The sequence below is a fragment of the Erythrolamprus reginae genome, chromosome 1, assembly GCF_031021105.1.
Source record: "Erythrolamprus reginae isolate rEryReg1 chromosome 1, rEryReg1.hap1, whole genome shotgun sequence".
NCBI lineage: Eukaryota > Metazoa > Chordata > Lepidosauria > Squamata > Dipsadidae > Erythrolamprus > Erythrolamprus reginae.
The window spans coordinates 177,528,355-177,548,384 of record NC_091950.1 but is presented as its reverse complement, the minus strand read 5'-3'; the positions used below and the strand labels follow the sequence as shown (position 1 = coordinate 177,548,384).

The 20,030-nt window shown below is 41.4% G+C and overlaps 1 protein-coding gene across 1 annotated transcript in view; it reads left to right on the top strand.

Annotated features, from left to right (window-relative positions):
* The window catches only part of NEB (nebulin), a 244,026-nt gene that overhangs the window by 9,650 nt on the left and 214,346 nt on the right, over positions 1-20,030 (top strand). The window contains exons 5-14 of the mRNA XM_070737126.1: positions 778-885; positions 1,651-1,755; positions 4,657-4,761; positions 4,862-4,966; positions 6,716-6,820; positions 9,295-9,396; positions 9,540-9,647; positions 11,406-11,522; positions 14,671-14,772; positions 14,861-14,968. Coding sequence (XP_070593227.1) covers positions 778-885; positions 1,651-1,755; positions 4,657-4,761; positions 4,862-4,966; positions 6,716-6,820; positions 9,295-9,396; positions 9,540-9,647; positions 11,406-11,522; positions 14,671-14,772; positions 14,861-14,968 — 1,065 coding nt within the window. The remainder of the gene's footprint in view (positions 1-777; positions 886-1,650; positions 1,756-4,656; positions 4,762-4,861; positions 4,967-6,715; positions 6,821-9,294; positions 9,397-9,539; positions 9,648-11,405; positions 11,523-14,670; positions 14,773-14,860; positions 14,969-20,030) is intronic.

Below are 20,030 nucleotides of genomic sequence, written 5' to 3'. Positions count from 1 at the left end.
CAGATAGTCTTTGACTTACGTCTACAGTTGAGCCCTAAATTTTTATTGCTAAGTGAGACATTTATTAAGTGAATTTTGCCCTGTTTTATACCTTTTCTTGCCACAGTTGTTAAGTAAATCGCTGCAGTTGTTAAATTAGTAACATGGTTGTTAAGTGAATCTGGCTTTCCTATTGACTTTGCTTGTCAGAAGGTCACAAAAGGGGATCCCACGATCCCAGGACTTTGCAATGGTTATAAATATAGGTCAGTTGCCAAACCTCTGAGATTTGATCACATGACCATGGGATGCTGCAATAGTGTTAAGTGTAAAAAATGGTCATAACTCATTTTTTTCAGTTCCCTTGTAACTTCCAATAGCAATAACATTTAGACTTATACACCGCTTCGTAGTGCTTTTAAACCCCTCTCTAAGTGGTTTACAGAATCAGCATATTGCCCCCAACAATCTGGGTCCTCATTTTACCCTGAGTCAACCTTGAGCTAGTGGCAAGATTTGAACTGCTGAACTACAGATAGAGGTATACTGCAGTGCTGCACTCTAACCATTGGGACACCCTGGCTGTAAATGTCACTAAATGAACTGTTGTAAGTCAAGTACTATAGTAAGTCCTTGACTTACAAATAGTAGGGATTTGATTTGAAATCAAAATAGTTTTTGTGATTCGGATGCATTAAAGCTTTCAATGCAAGGCATTTCTACAGGGCTTTTTAACCGTAACCCTGTGACATGTTAAAAATATGTCTATATTTTGCTGTCTTTCTTCTTCTCTCCCAGAAAAAGTACAAGGAAAAATTTGAAAAAGAAAAAGGAAAACAATGTGGAATAACAACAGATACTCCCGAACTTCGGAGAATCAAAAAAGTCCAAGACCAGCTCAGTGAGGTAAAGATGAGGAAGAAGAAACCATGACTAGGCAATACTGTTTTAATTCTAGCCAGGATGACAGAGAGAAGCTAACTCATAATATTACAGTAAGCCAGTCTGGAACTTTAGGATATGAATACTGCTAGATCCTTGGCCAAGGACACTGCAGACTCCGCTTGAAGCTAGAAATTTGAGACTTTTTGCTACATACCTGTGGGTTACAATTACAGTTCTTGACTATCTGAAAAATATCACAGGCATGAAAGCTGCTGGAGTAGGAGAAGAAGAGGCAGAGCCTCGGTGGGGGAGTCAAGAGGGGAATCAGTTTGGAGTCATTAGGTTGCCACAAGCAATCCAAGTCCAGCCTCTCTTGAATTCTGCTGGCTCTTATCTAGCAGCAATTTAGTGCAGGCCGTTAGTTGTCTAAATTCCTGTGTATAGCAAGAGCAATAAATTAGGAACTTAACATGTGGTCTTGCTTGCTTCACACCTGACAGCTGGCTTTATGGGTTGTCTCAGCATAAGGATGCTGCCAGTCATCTCCAAACCCTCTGAAATGGCTCACCAAAAGCTTTCCCAAATGCTAGCACTCTTTTCATTTTAAATGTGAATTAAATAAATTTTCATTTTAAATGTGAATTAAATAAATTTGAAGAAATCACATTAATTACATGATAACTTAATTTCAGTTTGTTTTGGCTCAATTTTCTGTTTGCAAAGCAATGATTTACTACAGTTTTCTATACTGTATAGCATATATATATATTTTCCTACTATATATAGGTTAAGTATCGCATGGCTGGGGAGGCAGCTAGAACCGATTGCCACGTCGACGAAAAAGCCAGAGACATTGAGCATGCGAAGAAAGTTTCTCAGCAAGTCAGCAAGGTAAGACATCCTGTGATGTAGAAATTATTGAGATTTGTTTTTAAAAAAACTTAGGTGATGCTTATGCAGCTCAAATGGTTTAATTTTGGATAAACGAGAGGAACGTGTTATTACATATATCAACAATATATGTGTTTTATCATCCAACTTTCCAATGGAAAGTTTATGCATTTCTAGTGGGTTATAAAGATATAACTCCCCATTCACTGACTGCCTCTTTTAGCAACCAGTTATAATAAATTTGTAAATAAATATAAATGATGACCAATCCTCTCTTTATGACCTTTGCAGGTCTGTAAAGGAAAGGAAATCTGGAAAAAGATGATAAGCATAGTTGTGAGTTCATGTAGCAACTGCTTTGCTTAATGATTGAGGTTCCAATCCCAATTGTGGTCATTAAACAGCTACTATTCCTGGGCGGAATGCCTTCTCACATCATTTTCTTCCATTTAGAAAGACATAATAGTATTGTGTGAATAAGTAGTAATATATATTAAAAAGTATAGGCAATATGTATCAGATTTTCCCCAATCTTGAGCTCTCCAGGGATTTTGGATTGTAGTTGTATGATTTGCAGTCATTATGGCTTTTGAATCAGGAAGGCTAGAATTTGAAAGCCGATGCACCCAGAAAATATTGGGTTAGGCAAAACAGGTTTGTTTGGAGCCATTGGCAGCATCACATTCACATGTTCAATTTTTCAGATGACGCAATCTAAGTCACATTGTGTACTTCAGTTTAATGTTTGAAATGCAAAATAATACCTTATTGTCCTCAATCCTCAAGAAATATTTACCCAGACTGTGAAATATGTGTAAACCCTACCTTAATCAGTTACCAAGCAATCTCAAAGAGGTTGTGGGGCTTTTGTTTCTCCCTGAAACTTTAATTTTACCACGATGTGGCTTAATTCTGAAGGAATTTATATGCTTGATGCAGGGGCGAGTCCTAATTTGTCTCCCTGCTGGTTCGCTTCCTCCCATGCTGCGTGGCTGTGCCTCATGGGCATGTGTGTGTTTCATATGCACGCAGAGGGGCAGTGCCGAATTTTTTTAAAAAAAAATTAATTAAAAAAGCCAAAAATGAGATGGTGATGCATGCACAGTGCCGGAAGCTAGGTTTCTGTGCATGCTCAGAAGAAAAATAAAAAATAAAAAGAAATTTTAAAAAAGAAAGAAATTTTTTAAAATATCCAATTTTTTTTTAAAAGATGGCAGTGCCCATGTATCAGCACAGACTGAATCAGTTCTGTGACATCATTGTGATGTCACCAGGGGGTCACTACCAGTTCAGGCGAACCGGTCTGGACCGGGAGGAACTCACCTCTGGCCCGACACTTCCAAGGTGTGGGTAGACTATGATAACAATTCTGCTGATCTTCCCTGTTCTAAATAATATAAACCAGTGAGGGTGAAGCTATGACAAGGTGCCACAGGTGGTAAACAGAGCCATATCTTCTGGCACGTGTGCTGTTGCCCTAGTTCAGCTCCAACATGCAGGTGTGAGCTGGCCAGGTGATTTTTGGCTCGCACAGAGGCTCTAGGACAGGGGTAGGCAATTAATTTTGCCATGGGGCTGCATGAGAAATTGGGATGGTTTTAGAGGGCCGGACTAATATAATTAATTCAGTTCTACCCAATACTGTAAAGACCCAGACCCTGGCCTGACCTAAACACCCAGACCCACTCTACAGACCCCTAATTGTTTGCTTTATGGCAACACGTTGCACCACAGTCACTGTGCTGGAGTGTTTGCGTGGTTTCTGTGCTCGACCACTCTCAGTAGGAGGTTGGGATCCACTCCAGTGTGAGGATGAAAGAGCTCACCACGTCTGTCGGAACTCCTCTGGTTCCTGCTTTCCTCATGATTCATCATGAAAGTAGGAACCGGAGGAGACCCGGAAGATGCAGTGAGCTCTTTCATCCTCACACTGGAGCAGACCCTGACCTCCGCGGACCAGTCACAGATAGCGGGCGGGGCGGTCACAGACAGTGGGGGGGGGGCTGATGCAGTCCGCGGGCCGCCCCTTGCCCAGGTCTGCTCTAGGAGGTGTTTTTTGGCTTCCAGAGAGCCTCCAGGGGCGATGGGGGAGGGTTTTTACCCTCTCTGGCTCCAGGGAAGCCTTTGAAGCCTGGGGAGGGCAAAACACGAGCCTGCTGGGCCCACCAGAAGTTGAGAAACAGGCCATTCTGGCCTACAGAGAGCTTCTGGGGATGGGAGAAGCTGTTTTTGTCCTCCCCAGGCATTGAATTATGGGTGTGAGTAGTTGTTCATGCGAAATAGCACACACTCAGGTTCTTTTGGTACTCAAGGAAAAAAAGGTTCACCATCACTGGTATATACTATACATTTCACACAAGGGATTGTCTCAAAATGTTTGTCTCAGTATGGTCGCTTCCTATCCTTCTGGACTGTTGCTAAACAGTTATTTTGATCAAAACATTCTTTCATTGTCTTATAAAATGAAGCAAGGACACAATCAACAATCCCATGGGTTATTAGATTGGACACTGGAGATATGTCTCATCTGTTTATTACTGGAGACCATGGAGAGTTAATTAAAAAAGGACAAATGTCTTTTTAGCAAATTCTCATTTATTCAGTTAGGTGAATGATTACAGTAAATTGCCTTTTGAGGCTGCACACCTTCACTGAGCAGCTTAACATATTAGAAATTTGACTTTGTTATGCTTGTTTAAACAATAGAAGAATCAAGGTTAGGCAATTATGTATAAATAAAAGATGTCAAGGAACTTTGAGGTGTTAAGAAGCAGTATAGGAAAAAGAGGGATTGACAACTATCCTGGCAAGTGAATTTGATTGTTTGTTGTACTGTATGAAGAATTGGACTTAAAAGAACTTCTTTAGGCAATGGTTTGTTGCTGTTTTTTGCCATTATAGGTTTTATACAAACAGAACTGGGAAGAAAATAAGGAAAAGTACTTGCTTCCTCCTGATGCTCCTGAGCTTGTTCATGCCCTAAAAAATACAGCCTTATTCAGTAAGGTAGGTGTACTCCTGGTTAGAACAATCTGATTATTTCCTATGAATTTCATGCTTTTTTCCAGCCTGTGCCCAATGAATTTTGTGGTTACTTTTCCTTCAGAAACCTTATGTTGAAGAGTGGGAAGCAGACAAGTCCCTCTTCTATCCCTATGATGACAGTCCTGAGCTTAGAAGAGTTGCAAAAGCACAAAAGGCCCTCAGTGATGTAAGTACCAAGATCCTATTGGTCATTAGTTTTGGATCTCCCTAACTAGTTAAGAGTTTTCCAAAAGGAAACATATTACAATTTTAAAAAAAAGTAAAATTTTATTTGTTCGTTGATTCCTTTTTTAGAGATTATATCATTATAACTATGACAATAATAGTATAAATGCAATACTTAGAAAAAGAAATCTGAGATAAATAACTGTATAAACATATAGATAGAGAACATCGCTGTTACACAACACCGGGAAAATAAATCTAAAACACAGCTGCAGTCTGGCAGCCGGGGGAGGGAGGGGGGAAGAGGGGTGTATGTCTGATGTAACCAATAATTATGACTGTACCCACCTTTGAACAATCTGTTATGTCAGTGTATTGTCTTTATATTTGTAAATACCCAATAAATATTATTTATTTATTTATTTTAAAAAAGAGTTTTCCAAAAGGCAACTGGACTTTCTTGTTTTTTTTCTTGAAAATGTTTCATTTCTCATCCAAGAAGAAGCAAAACATTTTCAATGAAAGCCAAGAAACTCCAAGTAGCTTTTTGAAAAAGCACATTTGGGACAACCATATTAAAGTTTGTTGCCAAAATCAAAACCAAAGCACACACAGATAATTGATTCAGCTGGATTATAAACATAGTAACAGATGAATTTACAATACTTTTAGCAGAGTTCTTCTTCAATGTATTTACAAGTAAACACAAGCAGGAGAGTTAGTTTCATTTCAGCAGAGCAGGCAAGCACAGAGAGTGTAGAATGGGCTGAGCCATGCCCAGCCTTAAACTTAAGTTTCCAGTTTCAATTCTCTGCACAGACTCAGAAGTCATTAGCTCCTAATGGCTAACTCAGTTGCTGTGACTGTTCATTGGCTAACCTTGTTAATATGACTCTCCCAGTTCACAAATATCTTAACAAATCATGACCTGAATGATTAAGAATGTCCATAGACATTTGGGAAAGGACACTGGTGAGTAGTTAAGAGTGTTGGATTAGAAGAATCTAGATTTGCATCATTAGGTTTAGTGGGTGGACAATGTTTAGAAGCTGAAGAATCTTGAAAGGACTTTTGCAAGAATGAAATAGAAGGCTGTATGTAGCACATACAGAAGAGGCACTGGAATGGGATGGATGGGGCATTGAAGTGATGGAGAAGAAATCTCCGGCAGCACTTAGATGACATTGGGTGGATCTCAAAAGCCTAGCAGAGTTGGACCTGAGTTAGGACTTGAATGGAATGAAGCTACAAGAACTGTAGGTTAAACAAAAGTAAAAAAAAACCTGGAATGAAAATGATAACAAGTGATTTCTCTATACTGCCAAGAAAAGAGTAGAGTTACTAAGAACTGAATCTATTCGAAGGAATGAAGGCAATAATGTTCCCATTTTGGAAAGTATTATCCCCTAATCTAACCAACACCAGAGGCATTAAAATAAATGGCACATTAAAGCAAATGGTGCAGTAGAAACTTCCCACACTGCTCTTAATTTATTAACTTCTATAAAGTTGGCTAATTTGTTGTGGTAAAGAGCAAATTTTACCACCTAGCATGCCTAAAGCCAAGTGAATTAAACAATTGCTTCCTCTGATTATCTTGTTCTATTCCTGGTATAAAATCCTAAAATACCCAGGGCTAAATTAACAGAGGCGTATTTTGCTTCCATGAAAATGAACTCCTATTGAGACAGGTTGTAAGAATAAATAGGCTTGTTTAAACAATCAGCCTTCTTTTTCCTGATGATTTCAGATTGTTTACAAAAAAGGACACGATGAGCGAAAATCGAAGTACACTCCTGTGGCTGACCCACCTGATGTGGAGCTTGCCAAGAAAGTTACTCGACAGCTCAGTGACGTGAGTATTTTGTGACAGAATTCATTATAATATATTCAGCTGAGCTGGGGCTGGGACAGTCATCAAGGATCTCTGGTGAATTACAGGTGAATCTTGACCATTGCCATTCCAATCATTTTGGAACAATGCTTCTCCTTCCCATTAGATTTGTTACTATGTATTGTTTTTCACCATTGTTGTGAGCCGCCCCGAGTCTAATCTAATCTAATCTAATCTAATTTAGTCTAGTCTAGTCTAGTCTAGTCTAGTCTAGTCTAGTCTAGTCTAGTCTAGTCTAGTCTAGTCTAGTCTAGTCTAGTCTAGTCTAATCTAATCTAATCTAATCTAATCCAATCCAATCCAATCTAATCTAATCTAATCTATCTTTTTATCTGTATTAGCATAAAGAAAAATCAACCAATACATTGCTTATTATTAATAGACTGATAACTTTATATTTTACTCATTTCTTCTTTATGTCTCTAGGAAGCTTATGAAGTTCTGAGTAGAATAGACTCCAATATAGAATTGTTTTAAGCCTCCCCTTAAACCATAATAAGGATTGAATTGCTTTATCAATTCAAAGAGATGGGAGGGATATACATTTAATAAACAACAATAAATCAATTGACACAACCCAAATTCTAACAGGAAGCTGTTTAATGATTTGAGGCCCACTGCTGAAATGTAAGTGTGCCAGGGCCTGTCAGAAGTGCCCCAATGGAGTTTGTAAGGGTGTATACAGACTTTACAAAAATCCTGCAAGCAACCTCGCAACCTTGTGGTGATTTATAGATCGGTTGGAGGTTAGAATTGGTTGGATGGTCAAAGGAGAGACACCTTGCATTGTAAAGAGTAAGGAAGTTGACCTTAATGGAAAATGCAAGAACTGTTACAGAAGGGGAGTTGAAATATTTTTTTAAGTCCAGAAAAGCAAGATAACATTTGGATGCAGCTCAAGGAGATAACACCCTAATTCATGGAGGAGGAGGAACATCACAATCAGAATGTCAAAATCAGAACATTACAAGATCCTGTTATTATAGTCAATCGCAATTAGAATATTGAGATATCAATTCCTTCTTGTGGAGTTGATTTGCTGGTCCAGTATACCTATCGGGCTGACCTGCAGTACATTGCATCATTTATGAGAATATCTATGTAGTCCAGATAATACCAAATATGAGGCTGCCCCAGATTCCACAAACTATTCTTTCTACTGAAACAAACCAAGAATGGTGTTTCCAGCCCAGTGGCAACTACTTCATAGTTCCACCTTTCTATTGGCTGAAAATCAAGGTAAAGGGCTTAGCATTGGAGCAAAGGACAGCAGTGACTTGAATACTTTGCCACCTGTTGAAATGTATTGTGTAAGTTCAGAAGTTATTTTTGTTTATGGAGAAAGAATTTCCCAAAATTTAGCTATAATTTTGCTAAATGGTCCTTTCAATGAGTCATTTGAGGTTCAACATTTTTAATTCTTGCATCCCATCCAATCTAAGATGGTAGCTGTTCCAATAGTTTAAGCATTATTTCTTTAAAAAGCTTATTTTTCTTCATGTGGAAATGTACACATACAGAATCAGTTTAGCCATTTATCATTTGTGAATATTTCATCTTAGATTTGTTTAATAGGCCAACATTCTTGGTTTTTTTGTTTTTGTTTTTTGGAACAAAAAATACTTTATACTTTGTTTTTTGGAACAAAAAATACTTTATACTTTGGACTAGGTATGATGAAGGTATTTCTTGTACTTTTCATTGTTGAAATTTTTTCCTGGTACATTTTGAGTAAGTAATTTTTGTGTGTGTTTGAACTAGAATAATTCATAAAATAGAAAGAGCCTCTAAAAACCTATTGTTTCGATGATGCTGAAATAAGTTTCCCTTTCTAATTTTAGGTTACATTTCCTAATTTCATGTAAAATAATACCCAATCAGGTTTTTTTTTTAATGATAGGCTAGAAATGGGCATTTAGCACAATGGATGAGATCCATGAAGCATGACTCATAAACTTGATATTTATATATAATTAGATTTTATTCATTATTAATGTGTTAATTAATTACCCAATCATAAATTTAAACTTACTAAATTCAGTGCTATATTTTAAGTGGAATGCAATGTGACCCTTTCCCCCACATCAGTTATATTTAGCATCAGAATGCAAGTAGGATAGGTATCAAACTGACTTTCATCATAGATACATTGAGATCTCCTGCAGTGGAGACAAATTCCTTGTGTGTCAAATCACACTTGGTCAAATAAAACATTCTGTTCTGTTCCGTTCTGTTCCGTTCCATTCTTCTGAGAAAGTTTTGGAAAGCTATAAAACAATTACATTTCATTCAAACATCTCTAAGGCAGAAGAGTCTAAAAACTATAGTACAATAATTCACCTTTAGCTGGAAAGCAAACCTATTTTAAGAATATATTTCTTTTTCTAAAGTAGTTTATCTACAGTCCAATATTTATCTCTCTTTTTTTTTTGTAGCAAAAGTATCACGAAGACCATAAAAAGAAGAAAGGCAAATGGAGCCAAACACCATGCTATGATGTCGCAATTGCCAAAATGAATGCTGAGAACTTGAGCCCAGTAAGAAGGAATATCAAAATGCCATTTTGTGTTTGCTTTCCCCCCACCCCTGTCTTCCTCCCTCTATTTTATATTGATTGATTGCCTTTGTAATAAAATTCCAATTCTGAGCTGTACATTTTTGTACCTTCTCCTGTTTGCAGAGAAAATACCAGGAAGACTGGGAATCGAACAAAGACCAGATCTTTTTCATGCAGACAGAAACACCAGAGTATGCAGTTAATAAGCGTGCTGGAATTTCTGCCAGTAAGGTATGGCAATAAGTCTAGCTATGTGTTTAAATTGAGATCATTGGGGAGACCAGGCAATGGCCTGAGCCATAATTATGTGCTTGCAATCTTCTGATAGTTTCAGTTTACATATTTATTTATTTATTTAGTCCAATACACAATGAGGGTTTTAGTGGGTATATATGTATATACACATAGTAAAATACATGATGAAGGTTATAGAGGAGATACTCATAGTAAATATATATCTAAGAAATAATAGAAAAGAAGATATAGGAATAGAACATATCAATGAAAGAATAGAAGAAGAGATACAGGAATAGAAGAAAGGTATAGGAGATATAGGAGAGCAATAGGACAGGGGACGGAAGGCACTCTAGTGCACTTGTACTCGCCCCTTACTGACCTCTTAGGAATCTGGATAGGTCAAGCATCGATAATCTAAGGGTAAATTGTTGGGGGTTTGGGGATGACACTATGGAGTCCAGTAATGAGTTCCACACTTCTACAACTTGGTTACTGAAGTCAGATTTTTTTACAGTCAAGTTTGGAGCGGTTAATATTAAGTTTAAATCTGTTGTGTGCTCTTGTGTTGTTGTGGTTGAAGCTGAAGTAGTCGCCGACAGGCAGGACGTTGCAGCATATGATCTTGTGGGCAATACTTAGATCTTGTTTAAGGCGTCTTAGTTCTAAACTTTCTAGGCCCAGGATTGAAAATCCTATCCAAAACAGGAGTAGTTCAAAGCTTTTGGTCATCTCACCTGGGTTGAGCTGGAATGAAGGCATTTCTGTGTAAAATTTAAAAGTGTCACAGATAGGGATGTTTGCTGGAGGGGTCAAGAAGTGAAGATGGCTGTTGCAACCAGATGAACAAAGCCTCTGTGTGTGCTTGTGACATTGACACATGTACAAAAGACATGGGGCTTTGTTCATATAGTCACAGCTGGCATCATGCTCTTCTTCGACCCACTCTCTTCCACTCTAATGGAATCTACTGATCATGGAATATTATGCCCATTAATACAGCTGGTATTCCATATATATTGTGTGGCCTCATCTAGTCTTGGTGGTCAAAGAAAGTTTAATGTGGAGCGCCATTAAGATTTGGATGCCTCTGTTAGATCTTGGCATTGTTCGAGAAAATATGTTTTGAGCCTCACAAGGGAGTTCTGCAAAAACTGAATTCCTTTGTCGCTTATGTTGGTGATTCAGTGGAAACTTTTGTTGGTGGAAGAGAGAACTTTCATTGATTCCTGTTTTCCCATTAGTCACAATCCTGTTTTTCTGGGAGGCAAAGGAGGCCACATGGAAAATGATGAAAATTGCCACCCTCATTTCTGTTGGTGTGTGTGTGTGTGTCCCAAAAATATAACTGTGCTAAAACATAGTTTTGGATCCTAGCTGTTGAGAATGCAATGTCCCTCACTTCATGTTTGAGTACATTAATATCCTTCTCAGATTTAGTTTAGCAGAAGACATAGAACTCAGAAACAATTTTTGCTAACTAAAAAGATACTTTCTTTAACCCTTGAAAGCACAATACATTCTACTTATATTTCATCAGCAACAGCTTTTTTTTGATTATGGAATAATTGCCAAATGTGAATACAAATAGCATTTTCCAGTTGAAATTGTTTTTTTAATTGAAAAGATGGCGCCTCTTAAGAGCTTCAAATGTGTTTGATTTAGAATGGTACATGAATATTTCCAAATTTTTAAAAAAGTCTTTATAAAAAGCATTTTATAAATGGATTAATATCCCCTCTTTAATTTTTCTAGGTAAAATACAAGGAAGATTATGAAAAAGCCAAAGGTTCAGCAGATTATAATGTACTTCCAGCAACGGAGAATCCAATGCTCAGGCATCTAAAAGCTGTTTCAAGTAATACAAATGATGTAAGTATGCTATTCCACTCCCCACCCCCCGGGATGCCTGACAAAACAAATTTTCAACAATTGATCATTATATATTATAATTAGGCTTCTTTACTAATAGGTTTGCTGTGTGACATCTCGTCTTGTTATAAGAATGCAAGATTTAATTAGCAAATTGATTAGATCAGGTTAGATGATAAAATTTCCTTTGAGTAGAATGTTCCTTTTTAAAGTATTACTTCAATTGCTGACACTGGAGTACAAGATACATGATCTTGTTTGAGGATAATAAGCTTATAGTTTGTTTACTTCAAACATATAATGCTTAACTCCAATATAAATCCAATAAATCTTAACACAGAATCCCAAAATATAGTATCTAGAAAAAGATTATACACTCTCTTCTATTTGTGTTGTAAGAGCTACCAACTCTGTGCACTTTCTAATTTTGGATAACGGCTACATCCATACTGCAAACCAGGGGTGTCAAACCTAAGGCCTGGAGGCTGGGTTAGGCCCATGGGATGCTTAGATCTGGCCTGCGCGGCTGCCTCAGAAACAACAATGAACCAGCCCGTGATGTTTCTGCCAGCGAAAATGGAGCTCGGGAGGGCCACATTCAGTTCTTCCAAGCTCCATTTTTGATGGCAGAAGTTTGCAGGAGGCTGTCGCAGCTGGAAATGGAGCTCGGGAGCCTATTTTCACTGGCAGAGTGCTCAAGTCACCACAGGTGCCCCTGACATGAATGATGTCCAGCTGGTCACACCCACCCCGTGTCCCCAAGGTCAAATACAACCCTGATGCAGCCATCAATGAAATCATGTTTGACCTCCCTGTTGTAAACATTCTGTCAGAATGTCTTACTTCCTCAGGTATATCATGAGCCAAGTCAGTGAGTGAAGAATGCTCTGGGATTGCATTTTGCTTCACAGCAGATGTGAATTAGGAATGACATAAAACGAACATGGCTCGGTGTTGTGGTTAGCTCTGGCCCAGCTCCTGCCCCAAGGACTGTAGATGTGGGGGAGACATCCACATGCCACAGGCCTGTTTTGCTCCCGGTGGAATCTGATGATGAAGGCTCCTCTGACCAAGAAGACATGAGTGACAGGGAGGAGGAGAGTGTGGCAGACAGCTCAGAAGGAGATCAATGATCTAGCTCCTCCTTGGATTCAGAACAAGAGTTAATGATACAGCCACACATGCGGAGAGCAATGCATAGGCAGCAACAACTGAGAGATTATTATCAAAGAAAATGAGGCCACCTGTGGTTGGGTGGGGCTGTGGTAATTAGTGAGGCTGCTATAAATAGCAGCCTGTGGGTTTGGCCATTGTGGAGGATTATCTGATCGTTGTGTTTGGTGCCTGCCTTGCTGACTTCGACCTTTGTGTGCTGATTTCCCCCCGCTTTGAAACTAAACCAGAGCATAGTGTGTTTCACTTTGTGAAAGAAGAAGGACTATGAATTGCCTCACAGCTGCAAGCTACGTATCTCAGAACTGATAAGGGACTTGTACAAATTACCAGTTTGTTTGGAGATGAGTGCTCTTTGTTATACAAAAAGAGTGCTTAGTTTATTTGAATTTTCGGTATAAAGAACATTGTTTTGAATTTTCAAACGTGTGTGTGTCTGAAATTTGTACCTGTGAATTTTCGGGAGGATTCTACCAGAGAGCTCGACAGAACACTCAGACTGCTCTATTGGTTTTTTTTTAAGAAACCTTCGATTTTAGAAAGAGGTGTTTGGGGACTTTAGTTTAAAATTATCTAAATTTTAGGCATCACACTACCGAATTCATTCCCCCCCTTAATTATCAGGAACCTATGTCCAGGAATGGTAGTAATTTGAAGACTACATACGGACATATGCTGGGATTTTAACAATGCAAGATCTAAATTTGCCTTACACAAGGCAAATTTATACATAGGGAATCTGGTTTCTGGGACTTAAACAGAGATCAATAACATTCATATTGTTCAAGTATTTCAACTGGTTGGTGGTTGGGGACACAAATGAAAGGATGTGTTCCTAGAAAGATTCTCACTATGTGTTTTAAAAGCTATCTTTAGTAATTATTCTTGTAATTGGTTCCCATCTTATTATCATAATTGACCCCAAAATTTCCATGGCTAAAGAAGACATTTGTTAAGTGAATTTTTGCCCCATTATATGACCTTCTTGCCACAGATGTTAAGTGAATCACTGCAGTTGTTAAGCTATTAACACGGTTGTTAAGTGGATCTGGATTCTCCATTGACTTTACTTGTCACAAGGTCACAAAAGGTGATTGCATGACCCCAGGGCACTGCATCCATCATAACTATGAAACAGTTGCCAAGCACCCAAATTTTGGCCACATAACCATGTGGAGATGCTGCAGTGGTTATAAGTATGAAAAACGGTTGTAAGCAGTGATGGGCTATCAAAATTTTTACTACCACACTGTGGGTGTGGCTTATGCATTTTGTTTCAACATCTTTCAGTGCAAATTGGGTGCTCTGGGATGGAGCTCCAAATTTTGTACCGGAACTGCATTCCTGACTGTTCCCGTAGGAGCCCATCACTGATTGTAAGCCATTTTTTTCACTGCCATTGCAGCTTCAAATGGTCACTAAATGAATTGTGGGTCAGTTGAAGACTGTGTTTCATCTTTCTTTGCTTCCTTTTGTAAATTCACTTAGCAAATGTTTCTATTATTTTTATAACCATTTATTTATTTTTTAAAAAAGTAGAGTAGCAAAACTTAGATGATGCAAGAAAAAAAAATCTCAGAGCTTCAGAGCCATTGTAAAATTATCCCCAGGTCCAGAAGCAACGCAACTCAGAGTTAAAAACAAAATTTTGTGTGTGTGTATTTGCGTGTGTGTGTAGACATATGGAAGGAGGGATTTTCCTTTTATTAGAAGAAGAAATTGTACAGAAATCTTGTCTATCATTGTAGAAAAGAGGATGCTGGTTCTCTCATTTCCTCCAGAAAGGCTTTTATTTCTCAGCGTTCATAACTTGGATAAGATAAAGATTTCCATTCTATACCCGCTTGCTTCGTTTGAAGGCAGCATAGGTTTGATGGCATCATAATCAGCAGAATAACTGACATTTGTTTTTCCGTGTTTCTCTTAGAGCAGTAAATACAGCTATAATGCTTTATATTCTTTTTCTTTCTGGCAGAGATTATATAAGGAGGCATATGAGAAAGCCAAAGCGAAAAGTATTAACTATTGTGAGACGCCAAAGTACAAAATTGACCATGTTCTGAAAGACTTTAGTGATGTAAGTATAATAGAATTCGTTCTTTAATGTGCTCTAGGTAAAGCTGTGCAGTTTCTTATAAAAACTGGTGGCGTTCCTTTTTTTTAAGGTTAAATACAAAGAGCCTTACATAGCCAATGTCTTGGGCCGATACATAGGCACCTTTGAGGATCCCTATCAAGCGCATTGCATGAAGATTGAAGCCATGAAGAGCGACGTGAGTATCAATTCTCTCTGCCTAATCTGGGCTTTGCTTATTTGTTATGGTTACTGATCCCTTATTGTTTCTCTAGAAAAACTATAAAGCGGACTATGAAGAGGAAAAGGCTAGCTGCTACTTCCCCCAGACTTTGACTCAAGAATATGAAATCCAGAAGAAGCTGGATAAGTGCAAAGATGTAAGAGCTGCTGTGAAATCTTGCATTCGTGTATAGCTCAGAATCAGGGGTGGGCTGCTGCCTGGACCAGCGGTGGGGGAGGACGCAGTGGGGTAGCGAAAATGGGGCTCCACCCCAGAGCACCCAATTTGCATTGAAAGATGTTGAAAGAAAATGCATAAACCACACACACAGTGTGGTAATAAAAAATTTGGTAGCCATTCACTGCTCAGAACCTCATATTGGGAGGGGGGGACATGTCTGCATGTCTTTCAAAATAAATTTCAAGCAATTTGAATGCCTAAATTATAAAATGCGGTTTGAAGATAGACAAACACTGCACCCACATAAGTGAACACAGACTTAAATCTGACAATTTGTGGCTCAAGTTGACAAGAGGACTTCTTGGTGCTCTCTGAACTTGCTTGTTTTCTTGCAGACATTTTGTTATCCAAATTACAGTAGATGACATCAGCAGGGCTAGTGCTGATGACAATTGCCTAGGAGGCGGAATAACCACTCGGACACCAGAGCTGGGTTATAATGGGTCACTTTTTATTGATTATGATAAAGACCTGCAGAGGTCGCTAAGTGGGCGGAATTCACTGCCAAACATACATGGGCAACTTTGGGCGAAGCTCCTTGCCAAGTAGTGTGAAGCTATTATACATCTTCACTCAACTCTTACCACGCCCCAGGGGTATGGGAGGGCTCACAAGTCATGACCTAGAACCAGAAGCTGCGTATAACCACAGGGCCCGATGCCCTGACCCGGTACCGGAAATGATGTTTGTGAGCCCCAGGGGCAGCTCCGTCCCAGTCCCCTGATCGGGTAGAAACTTGGGTTTCTGGTGTGGGGCTGTCCATCATCTTATTATTATTATTATTATTATTTGGATTTGTATGCCGCCCCTCTCCGAAAACTCGGGGCGGCTCAGAACAAGTGAAAAGACAATCCAATACATAATCCAATTAATTAAAATATTATAAATTTAAGAAAAACCCCTATACTAACATACACACACACAAGCATACCATATATAAATTCAACGTGCCCAGGGGAAGATGTTTAGTTTCCCCATGCCTGACGGCAAAGGTGGGTTTTGAGGAGTTTACGGAAGGCAGGAAGAGTAGGGGCAGTTCTGATCTCCGGGGGGAGTTGGTTCCAGAGAGTCGGTGCCGCCACAGAGAAGGCTCTCCCCCTGGGGCCCGCCAACCGACATTGTTTAGTTGACGGGACCCGGAGGAGGCCCACTCTGTGGGACCTAATCGGTCACTGGGATTCGTGCGACAGAAGGCGGTCTCGGAGATATTCTGGTCCAGTGCCATGAAGGGCTTTAAAGGTCATAACCAACACTTTGAATTGTGACCGGAAACTGATCGGCAGCCAATGCAGACTGCGGAGTGATGGTGAAACATGGGCATACCTGGGTAGGCCCATGACTGCTCTCGCAGCTGCATTCTGCACGATCTGAAGTTTCCGAACACTTTTCAAAGGTAGCCCCATGTAGAGAGCATTACAGTAGTCAAACCTCGAGGTGATGAGGGCATGAGTGACTGTGAGCAATGAGTCCCGGTCCAGATAGGGCCGCAACTGGTGCACCAGGCGGACCTGGGCAAACGCCCCCCTCGCCACAGCCGAAAGATGGTTTTCTAATGTGAGCTGTGGATCGAGGAGGACGCCCAAGTTGCGGACCCTCTCTGAGGGGGTCAGTAATTCCCCCCCCAGGGTAATGGACGGACAGATGGGATTGTCCTTGGGAGGCAAAACCCACAGCCACTCCGTCTTATCCGGGTTGAGCTTGAGTCTGTTGACACCCATCCAGGCCCCAACAGCCTCCAGGCACCGGCACATCACTTCCACCGCTTCGTTGACTGGGCATGGGGTGGAGATGTAAAGCTGGGTATCATCGGCATATTGATGATACCTCACCCCATGTCCTTGGATGATCTCACCCAGCGGTTTCATGTAGATGTTAAATAGCAAGGGGGAGAGGACCGACCCCTGAGGTACTCCACAAGGGAGAGACCTCGGAGTCGACCTCTGACCCCCCACTAACACCGACTGCGACCGGCCAGAGAGGTAGGAGGAGAACCACTGAAGCACAGTGCCTCCCACCCCCAACCCCTCCAACCGGTGCAGAAGGATACCATGGTCGATGGTATCGAAAGCCGCTGAGAGATCGAGGAGCACCAGGACAGAGGATAAACCCCTGTCCCGGGCCCGCCAGAGATCATCCATCAACGCGACCAAAGCGGTTTCCATGCTGTAACCGGGCCTGAAGCCCGACTGCTGGGGACCTAGATAATCGGCTTCTTCCAAGGACCGCTGGAGCTGGAGTGCCACCACCTTCTCGACAACCTTCCCCATGAAGGGAAGGTTGGAGACTGGACGATAGTTGTTGAGTACGGCTGGGTCCAGGGAAGGCTTCTTGAGGAGGGGGCGCACAAGCGCTTCTTTATAGAGTGATGGAAAAACTCCCCTCCCCAAGGAAGCGTTGGTAATCTCCTGGGCCCAGCTCCGTGTCACCTCCCTGCTGGCCGAGACCAACCAGGAGGGAAACGGATCCAGTAAACAGGTGGCGGAACTCACAGCTCCAATGGCCTTGTCCACTTCATCAGGTGTCACCAGATCAAACTCTTCCCAGACAGGTGGACAAGTACGTGCCCCAGTCACCTCGACTGACTCATTGTCAGTCGACTCTGTTTTACAATTGGAGTCGAGGTCAGCCCGGATCTGAGCGACTTTATCAGCGAAAAACGTGTTAAACTCCTTGGCACTACTCTGCAAGGGCTCCCCAACTCGCCCCTGGTTAAGAAGGGAGCGGGTCACCCTAAACAGAGCGGCCGGGCGGGATTCCGCTGATGCAATCAAGGCGGCATGGTACGCGCATCTTGCCGCCTTGAGCGCCACTTTGTAAGTCTTAATAAAAGCTCTTACAAGTGTTCGATCAGATTCAGACCTGCTCTTCCTCCATCGCTTCTCTAGACGTCTCTTTTGGCGTTTCAACTCCCGGAGCTCCTCGTTGAACCATGGGGCTCTACGGGGTCTAGCGCCACGGAGAGGTCGCAAAGGCGCAATCCGGTCGAGAGCCTCCGCAGCAGCCGTATTCCAGGCCTCCGCAAGAGACTCCGCCGAACTGTGGATGAGTGCCTCTGGAATAACCCCAAGCGCCGTCTGAAAGCCCTCTGGGTCCATCAGGCGTCTGGGGCGGAACATCTTCATTGGTTCCGCCTCCCTGTGGGGAAGGATTGGAGCCAGGAAGTCAAGCCGTAGTAGAAAATGGTCTGACCATGACAAAGGCACTGCTTCTAAGCCCCTTAGTCTCAGACCATTGCTCAATTGCTCGGAAAGGAATACCATGTCAGGTGCGTGCCCCCCCTCATGAGTCGGACCCCGTACTACTTGAGTCAGGTCCATGGCTGTCATGGTGGCCATGAACTCCTGTGCCAACCCAGAGGTTTCGCCAAGTGACGGCAGGTTGAAGTCCCCCAAGACAATAAGTCTGGGGAACTCCACCGCCAACCCGGCTACCTCCTCGAGTAGCACAGGCAGGGCTTTTGACACGCAGCTGGGAGGCAGGTACGTGAGAAATAAGCCCACCTGAACCCCTAAGTCCAACTTCATCAAGAGTGACTCGCAACCCGCAATTTCCGGAGCAATGAGTCCACGTAGGCAAAGGCTCTCCCTGGCTATAATAGCCACTCCTCCCCCCCTTCCCTGGGGTCGAGGTTGGTGCCATATCTGAAACCCAGCTGGGCAAATTTCAGAGAGAGGAACACCTCCCTCTGGGCCCAGCCAGGTTTCAGTAATACATGCCAGGTCGGCCTCCTCATCCAGGATCAGATCCCGGATGAGGAGAGCTTTATTGACCACCGACCTGGCATTAAGCAGCAGCAACCTGAGTCCAGGGCCAGAGTTACACTCATCACCAGTACCCAAGATTGGGCTCACAGAGCCGGAACAAGGGACCGTTATTAAGCAATGGTCTCTCGTTCCCCTGGAACGGCTAGCTCTGTGACCCCCGCCATATCTGCCTCTCCCCAGCAACACAGGGATATTCCGGCCCTCTGCCACCCCAGAGATCAATGCCCCTTCCTCTCCTGTCTCCAGAGCGTCAGGTGGGCCAAATCTATCACTCATACTACTGTCGCTCATCCCATCTTCCCAAAAAGATGCCCATAGGAGAACACGCAGTTGCATCAGGCCTTCCCTTTGCACCCATTTCTGCCACAGCTCTGACTTGAGAGGCAGTGCAAAGGGAAAAGGACTGGTATGATGGCATGCTACCCCTTAAGTAGGCCTCTTAGCACCACCCCCACCCCCTTGCTTATGAGGACCCCGTAGAGGTAACTGGGAGGTGCCCAAAGGTGTAAATTATTGCAATGGCCCCTCCCCTGAATAACTGGTGTCCTGTTTATCCAGCCCCTTCGGCAAATGTCGGCCAGCTGCTAAGGGCTGCTGGCCTTTCAATTCTGAGCTACAAATAGTTTATTCTATTGGAATATTCATTCTGCTTTCTATTTAAGAATCGTGGTATTTATTTATTTGTTTGTTTGTTTGTTTGTTTATTTATTTATTTATTTATTTACTTACTTACTTACTTACTTACTTACTTACTTACTTACTTACTTACTTACTTACTTACTTACTTACTTACTTATTTATTTACTTATTTATTTATTTATTAGATTTGTAGGCCGCTCCTCTCCGGAGACTTGGAGCAGCTCACTACAATAATAATGTGTACAAATTCAACACTTAAAAAACAATTAAAAACCCTTGTCATTAAAATAGTCACACAACCCAATCAAACCATACATAAATCGTAAAAGCTAGGGGGTATATCAATTTCTCCATGCCTGTGACATAGGTGGGTTTTCAACAACTTGCGAAAGGCG